We start from the raw sequence: 12,670 nt of genomic DNA, 5'->3' as shown, positions 1-12,670 counted from the left end.
CATTCACTTATTAATTTAAAAGTTATAGCATGAAGACTATAACAAGCACAAAATGGTTATGAGGTCAGTCCCAAGAATGAGCTCGTGCTGAAAGAGTTAAGCACAAAGCTATACAATGGGCTATCTGTGCTCTGTCCACCACAGGTATCGAAACCTGGTTTCTAGCATCATTGGAAAAATTGATAAAAGCATATAGGGTTGAACATGCTATATTAGAACACATAAACTCAAAATGTCTTGTACAAGAGTTTGATGTTTTTCTCATGTTTAATGCACTCATTTAGAAATGAAAATAGTACAAAGGGCTTACATTTATAGTGCCCATCAAGTCAATGTTTCCATTAACAAGGAAGCTCTCATTATCTTTCTGTGAAGGTTTTGAAACAGGATATGGCTGAATGGCCAAGATCTTTGTGGAAACACAGGAGAGATCATCAGGTTGTGGTGAGGAACATGTGGTTGGAACCGAACTAAGATGGCTTCCCACAAGGTTTGATGATATTGTATGGTCAGTGCTCATTACAGACATGTCACTGTTACCTGTAGACGTCACAGTGCCAACCTTGTTTGTACTACTACTGTGAGCATTTGTTGACTGCAGTTTAATTTGTGGTTCAACTTGAGTGGTGAGTGGGTCTAATGATGGCTGTTTTGGTTCAACACAAGAACATGCACCATTGGCCAAATTACTACTGTTAAACAGCCCCTTGTCTCTACAAATAGAAATTAACAATATCATTATTCAAATTCTCTGAAGGTCTTAACTAGTAGAAAAAAATATGCATAAAAGACTCAAATTTAAGACTTATTAATATTTTAATGTTCTTTTTTGTGATGATTTTCATAATATACCTTTTGTCAACTTATTATCAAAATAACTATTTAAAAAAAGATTGAAAGAAATATAGTCAAGCAATTTAAGATTAGCTTATATTTTTTTTAAACAGAAATGGTCCTAGAAATATATAATGATACAAGTTTTGCAATGATATTTCCAATGCTGAGAAATAATAACATAATGACTACAGACACTAAAGAAAACAACTTGCAGAAAAAAGGACCCACAGAATATTATGTGAAACTTCCTGCATTAGCAAGCAAAAATCGTGAGAAGTGCTTTATAACTGATATCTATAAAAATATTTATGAATCATATCAATTGATTCATTCTAATAAATGGGGTAAATATTACAGTCTCTGCAATACACTTATATTTATTGAAATAATAAACTGTAGTACTTACATGATGGAGGAAGCTGGTTTGGCTTGACTAATTCCATGAGTTTTATGGTCAGAGGATACCTCAGTTTCAGATCTATTATCACCATCAGAGGACTTCGACGTAGTTTGGACTGGATCCGACAGCTGGCTTTCAAACAAATCAGTGTCTAATGCATCCTGAAAAATTAAAAACAAATAACTATATGTTTACGTGCTTAAAATGATAAATATAAGCATCCTTTATAGATTTCAAAATATGTTTGAGAGGAAATGATACAAATGACTAACAGTTCAAATATTCTACCCATGAACAAGAATTTACAATACTTTTAACTTTAGCTTTTAATAAAATCTTCCAAAAAAATATATATAATTAATTGTATTTAGAAAACAAACTGGAGTTTAAAAATAACTTCCCTTGGGTCTTAGCTAAGGTTCTCTCTATCAGTTCAATTAATTATTAATTTGCGAATTAATTTTACAACAATTAATAGATAAATAATTTAAAAAATTACAATAAGGTCAATGAGATGTAAAAATAAGTCTACCTAATTCAAGAAATGGATCATAACTCTTCTTTGCAGTATACAAGGAAACAGAAAAAATAGTTTCAAAATAAATATATGTAAACTTTGGTTCTATCACAATATTCGACTGAAATTACAAACCTATACTCAATACTACAAAACATATGATCAAGATTTTGAAAATAACCACCACCATAAACATATAATTTCTAGTATTCATGCTAACTAAAGTCTATAATATGAAAGAAAGGGAGGCTTAACAGTTTTCAGGACACTCCATATTATACATAAATAAAGTATCTAAATTTCTAACTGAACTACTCTTCAAGACAATATTTGTACCAATTTTCTGTCACAAATGAAAATAGTGAGGGTTAATCTCACTTAAGAATGATACTCCAGGCCCATGCTAACCTTCAAGCCACTTCCACCATTATCAAGCATGCTCAATCTGATGACCATGTATATATACTCATGTCTAACAGAATAATTTCCATTGTAACAAAATCCTGGAAAGAATAAAGGTCAATCTCAGTTACAGATCTTGACAAACTTTCCACAGATCCACCACTGTATGGAACATCAGCTTCCAAGACCACTTTTAATCATAGCACAGACACAAAACTCCAACAGAGCTGCACAGAACTGTGAGTCAAGTTTCTTTGGCTGTCATTCTCATAAAAAATAGCCACAGCTTTTAAAATGTGGTAAGAAACTGGTGAGCTTTTGTCAAATCTTTGTGTATTATTTTGTTAGGAGTACTAGCAGATTTGCCAAGCTACACCATATTGTCTTTTTGGATCAAAGGGTTTTCTTTCTTAATCACAACTTTCACTACACAGATAAGGACATTGCTCTGGATTAACCTAAACGTACGATTTCTCGTTGCTTTCCTAAACACTTAGCCGAACAAGGCTTTCCACATTCATGGAGAACTTAACAAATTCCCTTGTTTTTTTAAATGCAGTGTCCTTACCTCCTTACCTTAATCACAACTTTCACTACACAGATAAGGACATTGCTCTGGATTAACCTAAACATACGATTTCTCATTGCTTTCCTAAACACTTAGCCGAACAAGGCTTTCCACATTCATGGAGAACTTAACAAATTCCCTTGTTTTTTTTAAATGCAGTGTCCTTACCTCTGTATCATTTATTATTATGAGTATCCTTCTTCAGAAAGGGTTGTGACATATTTCTAAAGCCATAATTTATATGATGCAGTATTACACTATCAGATGTTCAGGAATTTACTGTGAATCCAACAGATAAGTTCTAAACATTCCAATCATGACACTATGATTTACACCCCTGGCAACACAGTACTGTATTAGGATATGCAAATTATTCTTATAAAATAAGATTAACTTTCTACACAGTTAAAATAAAAAAACAACAACCTAGGAATATATATTCTGCATAGTTGAAATCCTAGAAACTATTCATGATTTCTACATAACATATATGAAATTAAATAGGAACAGCATGCTATGATTTTTCAACAGCAATTTAATTATCATGAGTAATAGATCACGTTACATTGTGCTGAATACACAGACACACATAATACAGGAATTAGCCATAATATGCTAGATTGGAACTTATTTTAAATACTAATACAACATAATTTTGTTTTTTATAAACCAGTCCTATCCATTGCCTTGACTGAATTTGTTGTGCACTTCTGCATCCAAGTAAGAAAAATGGTGCTTACTACAGTTTTCTTAACTTGTAAGCCTGGTAAAGGAGGAAATGAAGTCTGTTCCAGATCAAATTTGGATGAATCAAGCTTGACATCTCTATTGTCTGAACCTTTCATGTCATTGTCCTGTTTTGAAAAATATATCAATCAAGTTTACATAAACTACAAGTAAAAAAATGAAAATGCCAATAATGAACTGAAAACAAAAATTTTGTAAGAAAATATTCTCAATCTTAACTGTAACAAAAGCAATAATATTAAAGTTAAATTCAGGCTTTGGATTCATATGAATTCTCAAGAAGATTAAGTTTCTAGTCAGAATATATTTAACCTGCAAAAAAAAAAAAGACAACTGATTATTAAAAATCAAACACATTTAGGCTTCTAACACAATAAGTAATCCAAATCAGCAGGCTAAACTGGTGTTACATGTATAAATGTAGCCTACCATTTAATTGTTTGTTTTGTCAAATTTCACACAAAGCTACTCTAGGGCTATCTGCACTAGTTGACCTTAATTTAGAAGTGACAGACTAGAGAGAAGGCAGCTAGTCAGCACAACCTACAGCCAATCCAAGGAATAGTTGGATGGTCACATTATAATACCCCCATGGCTGAAAGAATGAGCATTTTCTGTGATGAGATTCAAACCTGCAATCCTCAGAATGCAAGTCAAGCACCCTAACCACCAGGCCTACCTTTTAATAAAATCAAGTTAGGGCAGAAATATTTCATCTTATAAAACAATGACAATGATAAACAAGCTTTTAATTTTTGAACCTATAGTGGTAACCCTATATTCCATGAAAAATAAAACTTTTTTCTCTTTAGATTAACACAAGTGCTGCAGTAGCTCACCTACTGCGTAGTGCAAACAAAATTCTCATCTCCATTTTACTATAGTATAATGCTTACAAACTACCCATTAATGATCTTACAGTACACAGACTGTTCTTAATATTGAATTAAAATGTATTTAGTGTCTCTCACCAATAAAAGCAACAGACATATTAGTGTGTTTGGTCCAGTAATTTTTTTAATGCATTGTTATAAAAAAATCTACCTGGTTTGACAATTTAATTTTCTTGAACTACAACTCCTGGATACACAAAGAAAAACTTGTGTTTTTAATTGTTAAGCAAACACTTTTCCTGGCAGACATTAAATAGCTATGATGTACAGTACACACCACACAGAAATAAATATACAAACTGAATAACACAAAAGAAGAAATTAAAAAAAAAGTATCATAATGAAATCATACAAAAGTTGTAAGAAACAAGCAATAAATGTATGTATTTATTTCAAATGTGGAATACTACACAAATTATATGATATTGTTCAAAAGAGGCTAGAAATACTGGTTTGTTTCTTACAGCATTTTAACCTTTTCCACATGAAATACAAGTAACTGAGCTCTGGTATTTATTAACCAAAAAAAATCTGAAAGAAACTTAGAAAAACTTAACTGTGAATCAGTAAATAAGATGATAATCTCACTTCCTTTCATAAGTGTAGATAACATAATGTAACTTCCTAACAGACTCAGATATTTAATTAATCCATATTCCAAGATTAGGTCAAGTATCACCATATAAATAAACACAAGGCACAGAATAACATTAATGATCTATACCTGAAGATATATATAAAACATATTATATCAAGATACACATAGCAATTGAAACTTCAACACAGTCACATACTAAGAAAATTCACATAAAGAAATTAAATTGCCTCATTGTTTCTCAAAATAAACTTCCTAATGCTACAGACACACTTGAATGCATAGTAAGACGTAAGTAAACAAAATCAGAAGAAAGTGTAGATAACAAATACAACACAAGACACTGCTTACACTCAACCTGAGAATGAAAAAGATGAATTCCAAATCAAAATAAAGTCAGCAGTCCAGAAAAGCTATGAAAGTAAAACCCATATAATACCATTCTGACAGAAAATGTGTCTTCAAGAACTTAAAGACAATGCCACAACAGTTTTACCAGTAGACAAATGTAATGCCATTGTATTGTGTTTGCTTTAGAGCAAAGCCACATTGGACTATCTGCTGTGTCCACTGTGGGGAATCAAACCCCAGATTTTAGGGATGTAAGCCCATGGAATTACCACTGTCTCACCAGGGGGGGGGGGGCAATGTCATTGCAATCATGGACAAAGAATACTCCAAACTCTAGTTGGGGATGGCCATTACACAAATATCAGGTCTAACCAACTATTAACACACAGAATAAAATTAATCAACTTCTTAAGAAACTTGGATCAAAAAAAGTCAAACAACCTCTGTAGTTTATCTACTACACACAAGCAAGGCTTGCCTCTTTGTCCCATAGTAAACTGTAGAGATTCACAATGCACCCTCTTAGCTAGGTAAAACATCCTTGTATGTTACATATTCTGTCCACTTTGTATAGATTACTAAAGTTAACAAGATAACCTCATAAGACACAATGATCAGTTTCAATGTTTCCAACCTTTTTGCTAATGTATCAACCCTTGAAACACTAGACATACTGTGCCAACAGTTTGAAAATCATAAAACTCAGGTAAAGCACCCAGCTGATATTCATAATAATAAAATTTCAATTTTTCTATATCAACACTATGCACTTTCAACATGAAGATAAGTACAACCAACAACAAGAAAGCTTAACCATGAGTTCATCCCAACTACCAGCATTCAGTAACCTCTATATCAAATATTTTGAAGAAAATACTTTAAAACAGACACTCAAAGACTCAGAATTTGGGTTCATATATATGTTGCCAATACATTCACATTATAGCCAAACACTACTGAAAAAAATTCCAAATTTCATAAATCACAGAAACAGACACCATATTGAAATACAATTCACATTAGAATAAAACTCCCATTTCTAAACATGGTGGATATCAAGTATCATAATTCATATACCACAGCAGTTTATACAGGAAAGATACTGGTAAATAGAGATCAAGCTATCCTACAGTGTAATGATGGGAATCACAGATTATTAGTCTCCAAAATGAACAAAATTTCAACACAGAAGATGCTAAGAAGAAAGAACAAAACATCACGACAACCCCCCCTTGACTACAGATCTCGTGAACATTTTAAAGAAATTAAAGAAAAGGATGAACACTAATAATAAACAAGAACATTACAGACACAAAATCATACTCTCTATATCAAAATATACAGAGGATATGGAGACAGCGTAAAGTCAGAGCAGTATTCAGAAGCCATAACACAATTAGAAATGGGCAATTAACTCAATATAATCAAGTAATCAAAATTATGATTAAATCAATTAACCCTTTAAGTATGGGTCTGGCTCCTTTGCACGTCATTACATTTTAGTTACATTCAAAATTTAATTAAACAGCTTTATTAATAATTTATGTCAAAAAACTTAACAACTGTTTTTGATTATTTCAACTATCCAGCAATCAAAATTATGATTAAAATCAAAAAACATATAATTATTATTATTACTGATTATTACAACCATCCAAGTAACTGAAATATTGTCACTATGATTGTTTACAACATCCTCATAGATGTGGCATCCAATACATTGGAGAAACAAAATGGCCAACAAAAGTCAGAAATCAGGAGTACAAAAGACAATCTGTAATACAGACTAAACAAAATAATTGATTATGAATCACAAAAACTATCAAAGAAGCCTTTTTGCATTCATTTAGCTGATAACACAGTCAATTTAAAAGAGAAAAAAACAAAACCTGCATACCCACTTCAAACCAAAAAGTAATTAGTGGATATAAAACCTAATGGGGGAGACAAAGGATGAAGTAGCCATTATAACAAATCCTGGTCAGTGCCACCATACAAAATGCTTCTCTAGAAAGGACAGCAGATTAGCAGCAAAATGTAGGATATACATTTATCAATAACTATAATGAGTACGAAAAAAAGTTACTAATAGTAAACAGACTTAGGCTACAAACCATGACAATAATAGATATTTCACTGCCTCAATCTTAACACAAGTACTTACTCTAAAGATTATTTTAATTTGAATAAATACATCGAACCATAGATGAAATTCACAACACTTACTCCATCTATGCTACTTTCATTTTGATTCAATTTTTGAGTTAACTATTTCTAGACTGAGTGACACTGACACTCCCTATAATTTTTCTTCTCACATTGGAAATACTTAACCAAATTGCATGAAACATATGTAACTAACTAAACAGCATATAGTTTTTGCTTAGAAAAAAAAATTCACAAAATTCTAGTATTTCTATCATTTTTTAGGTTGTGAATTTTCCAAAATGTTGTTGAGAGATGGTTTAAAAAAACCCATTAAAAATACTTCCTTTTCTCTTATAACCTCAATTGTATTTTTTCTTGATCACTAAGTTCCATTATATATATATATATAAAGTCAGTTTCAACTTCATTGATATTCAGTAACATATTTCTTTTGACATTTTATTTTGCCAAACTTATTAGTCACCACATCAGGCTATAATTTATAAAAACCATGGCAAAATCTGACAAAGATTTGTTGATGAACTAGGATTTCACCTTTCAAAATGGTGTCAATATTACCTTAGTCAGAATAGATAACATGAATTTTTATAAGAATGTTCTTGGTTGAGATCAGTTTACATTTAATAAAGTTTCTTTTCAATAAATAGATTATTTACTTTTTGCGCAGTGTTTGAACAGAATAAGCTTAATAATAATATTCATGTTTGTTACACAGAGTGATTTTAAGGAAGGGTTTGCAGTTCAGTGCATCATATCTCAAATGGTATGGCATAGAAAGCTGAAGAGAATCATGCAGATGCAAATGTCACAATTATCATCATATGTTGCCACCAGGGCAGCCATAGTGGTTTATTTTGCATATTTCTTATGGGTATAAATGGGCCTGTTTACCACACTTCAACTCACTCAGCCAGCATGAAATTTGCATGTGTGTTGTGAGATGAAACACTGTTACACTAAAGCATGCAATGTTGAGGCAGTGAGTGAAAAATCCACAAAGGGCTTTGACCAAGTGTTACTATGAGCAAGTTCACGAAAAACTGAGGACACAGGTTGCACTTGTGAAAAGCCACATGTGAAGGCAGACCACTGACACCTACAGAAACTATTACTGAGGTCAGCCATGCCATAGCAGAACAAGCCAGCACAAGTGCACATGGATGCAGCAGTGAATGTTATGTTGCCCAGTGTCTGAATTTGCCAATTTCATCTGTTCATAAGGCTGTTCGGTGCTCACAAGCTGCATCATGTTCAAACACTAAAGGAGATCAACAAAATCAGTCTTGTTAATTTTTTCACCGTAGTTCTTGACAAAGTTGAAAGTTGATGACTAATGGCATGTCAATATCTGATGGATTAACAAACATACTTCACTCTTTCTGGAAGTGTCAACATATGTAACTGCATTATCTGGTCAGAAACTAATTCACATATAACATTTTCATACATGCCTTCATGATGCTAAGGAGGCAGTGCAGTGTGGTTTCACATATAACTGTTTTTGAACCATACATTTTTGACGAACCTTCAGTGCATGCAGTACAAAGTTATAAGGTACGATGCAATGGTAGTTTTATGTATTGTGGTGCCCTTCCACATGATGGCAACCAGGTGACAGATTTTGTGCAAGCACTTTTAGGGCAAAACCATTTCCTCTCATTTTCCTAATGAATGGCCACCTTGTTCACCAAACCTATCACCAGATGATTTTTGGTTGTGAGGGTACCTGATATCGTGTGTGTGTGTACCGTGGGAAGCCTTGCACAATTCCAGAACCCAAGAACACAACTGTGAAGGAAGTCACCAGTATACCAAATGAGATGTGCAATGTTGCCATAATGTCTGTTGTCACATGGATGCAATGCATTCTAGACACTGTAGGAGCACATTTTGCCCAGTTGCTGCAATTTATCAGACATTAAGTCAAAGTAGCACCAATAAATAGCTTCCCATAAAAACCCATCCCTGTGCAATTTCACCTTTCTATGCCATACAACTTGTGAGATATGATACACTGAACTGTAAAACTTTCTTTATAATCATCATGTATATAAACAGAAAATTTTATTTACAAACAAATGCTTCATTTTCACTTCTATGGTAGTTTAACTGACAACAAATTAAGAATTAGTGTAGCAGACCTTGATTTTACAATAGACATAAATGAAAGGAAATGAATTAGTTACCACAACACACAGCTATTTCTTTATATACACACAGCTATTTCTTTATATACACACATATATACACACATATATATACAGACAAACATTCTATAGCTTGAAACTTATCTAATCATATATGAATAGCATTACCAAACATGCATCACAAAATGTAAGTAGTCCTATAAATGTTAAACTTTTTTTTTATATATAACTTCCACACATCCCAATTCATTCCTAGTTGATTAAACCATATTTGACAGGTCCAAATGCAAAAGCCTATGAGGTGTAAGAGGACACAAATTCTCTCATATTATAGTAGGATATACCATTTTTCATTAATTGCAAATTCTACACCACCACAAAGAGCAACTTAAAAACTTATTAACTAATGATAACTTACAGCTTTTGTATTGTTTTCATCTTTTCTCTTTCTCCTGGGACGGTTTCTGAAAGTAAATTAATAAAACAGTTCATTAAAAGATTAGAACAAAATGATTAGTATATCAATTGGTCAATAAACAAAAGCTGAAATAGAATCAAAATAACTCAAACCCATCAAATTGTATATGTAAGCCTGTATTATACAAAAAAAACAGCAAAAAAAAACCTTCAGCTAAAAATGTACTTATTCAACAGACAAAAAGAATAATAAAGAAATCCAGAAACATACAATAACTTAAGCTTTCTGTGTGCACGTAATTTACTTTAACATTTCAAAGGTTCAAAATGATATCACAATCAAGTTAACTTCAGTCTGTCTTGTACATAAAGTTCTAATTTAGAAGTTATTTGTATTCATGTTGCCCCATGTAAGGTAAAACCATCACTTTGTAAAATCACTCAAGGCAATTCTAGGCCAATTAACAAGTCTTTGTTTCTTTGGACTTGAAGGAGTTAGGATCGAGTATAAACATATAAACAAATCATGAAAATAGCTAAAATCCCTTCCCTTTCACCAAGTTGTTATCAAACAAACAGAATATATATAAAATATTGCAGAATAAAATATGGACTTGAATCATTAACTTTCTTGAGTCAGGCTTGGTCATTCTGACAGCTCTTGTAACCACCATGTAACCATGAAACTTTATATGTTATAATGTACTATGTACATTTTCACGGTTATTTGGCAGATTTTTTGTAAAAATCATGTTTGTTTTTTTTAAATCTGATTTTTTACTGAAGTATTTCTACTAAAAATTTGTTCCTGCATTTAGAAAACCTTTAGTGGCTAAGTTCAACTGAAAGTTGATTCTCATGATAAGAATAAAAATACTTCATCACTCAGTTTTCTTATTTCAACAGGTTTTCTGTTGAGAAAGCCAGTTAAATTATAGTAGTTATTTCTTCATTTTATTTTAATGTCTGATGTATTTTTTGTGTTTTAAAATAATATTAATTATTTTATGGACAACCAACATAATTTAAAAAAATAGTCTTTTTCAAAGTACTTTCTTGAGTTCAAATAAACCTATTTGATAAAGTAAGTAATATTTTTTTTTCATGTATATTTATTTATTACTATATTTTTATTAAACAAAAGTTACTGAAATGTAACATTTAGAAACCATATTAGGTTAGATAATAAAACATAAAAAATTAGTTCATGAGACCAACTTGAGCTAACTGCATCATGTAATTGTAATTTTATCTGCTTTTTTAACACTAACTTATCTCTCTGTGGTAACTGCTTTAATTAGTTGACTGTCATGTTGTTAGGTAGGGCCTAAAGGGCATTGTGAAATAAAAAGAAGCAGATGTGAAGTTTAAAAGGATGTGTTAGATAATTAAATGTAATTGTCTGTTACAGTCTGCAATCATTCTAGAACAATTAAAGTATTCTTTATTTCATTTTTTTATTTTTGTTTGTGTTAGTATAGAGAAAATATAAAATTTTACCAAAAAAAACCTTTGATATTCATTTAAAAAGTTATCTAAGCTATAAATAGGTTAAACAAATTCCATTGGCAACTAGAAAACTAAAAACAATGGCAAACAATGAAAAGGTTTCTAAAGCAAATATGGGACACGGTTATTAACCTTATAACTACCAGTGCAATTTTTAAATTCCTTTCTGCATATGGTACTGTTTTACATTCAAAATTTAAATAAACCACTTTGTTATCAATAAATATCAATTAAAGTAACATTATAATGTATGTTATCTAAGTTTTAATTCCTTTGTTTCAAAGGAAACATTAAAAAAAAAAACTGCAGTTCTCGTGTCATATAATCCACGTACTACGAAAAGTCTCAACTTTAGCAGTGGTTCAATCTTACCCACATAAGCTGGCAATGTACGAGTATCCAGATGTTAATGTATGTGTGTTTGAATTACTGACAGGTAAGATGCAAAGCCTGCAGCTGCAATCACTGGGAAACAGATATAAATTTTCCAACCCTTAACGGGTGCTATGCCTACCTTCTATACTTTGCCTTCAAATCTATAATATACATGTACTTAGTTGACACAAGTGAATATAGTTGTTAGAAAGAACTCAGTTTACACTATACAGCATTAATGGTTACTTTGAAATTGGCTTGCAGTTTTCTTCACAGTGTACATGTAATTGCCATTAGTATTGTTGTCTGCTAGATCGACTATAGCACCCGTGGTGGTTTCTTACCTAAATTATGCAATAGTTAGAGAGGCAGTTAAGTTGTATTTAAGTCTTACTTTTATATTTTAGTTAATTATGTATTATGTGTGTTTTAAAAATCATACTTGAGCAGTTTAATGATTTTTATAAATTTAACTTGCCACCTGGATTGTGACAGCTTATGAACAACATGGCATGTATAAGAGCCATCTTGTTTAGGCAATGCATCTCTGTGAGGAGTCTGATGAAATAACTTCATAAAGCCCCACAGGCATTAGTTGACATATTGGCACAAATAATAAATGACAGTTTAAAATGAAAATTTAAAATATATTATAAGTGAAAAGATAAAGATGTGAAATTATGCATATAAGAAAAAATAAGAGTTTAAATAAAATGAAGATAAACGTTTTTTACTTGCAAACA

At 31.6% G+C, this 12,670-nt stretch overlaps 1 protein-coding gene across 4 annotated transcripts in view; it reads right to left on the bottom strand.

Moving 5' to 3' along the window:
* The window catches only part of LOC106475522 (la-related protein 4B-like), a 101,361-nt gene that overhangs the window by 10,382 nt on the left and 78,309 nt on the right, over positions 1–12,670 (bottom strand). For all 4 annotated transcript variants that reach the window (XM_013936204.2, XM_022380707.1, XM_022380704.1 and 1 more), the window contains 4 exons: positions 10,045–10,090; positions 3,465–3,578; positions 1,244–1,398; positions 311–713 (listed from right to left, as the gene is read on the bottom strand). In XM_013936204.2, the coding sequence (XP_013791658.1) occupies positions 311–713; positions 1,244–1,398; positions 3,465–3,578; positions 10,045–10,090 (718 nt within the window). The remainder of the gene's footprint in view (positions 1–310; positions 714–1,243; positions 1,399–3,464; positions 3,579–10,044; positions 10,091–12,670) is intronic.

This window comes from Limulus polyphemus, unplaced genomic scaffold, assembly GCF_000517525.1.
Source record: "Limulus polyphemus unplaced genomic scaffold, Limulus_polyphemus-2.1.2 Scaffold147, whole genome shotgun sequence".
In the NCBI taxonomy this organism is placed as follows: Eukaryota; Metazoa; Arthropoda; class Merostomata; order Xiphosura; family Limulidae; genus Limulus; species Limulus polyphemus.
This window is presented reverse-complemented; position numbering and strand designations above follow the sequence as displayed.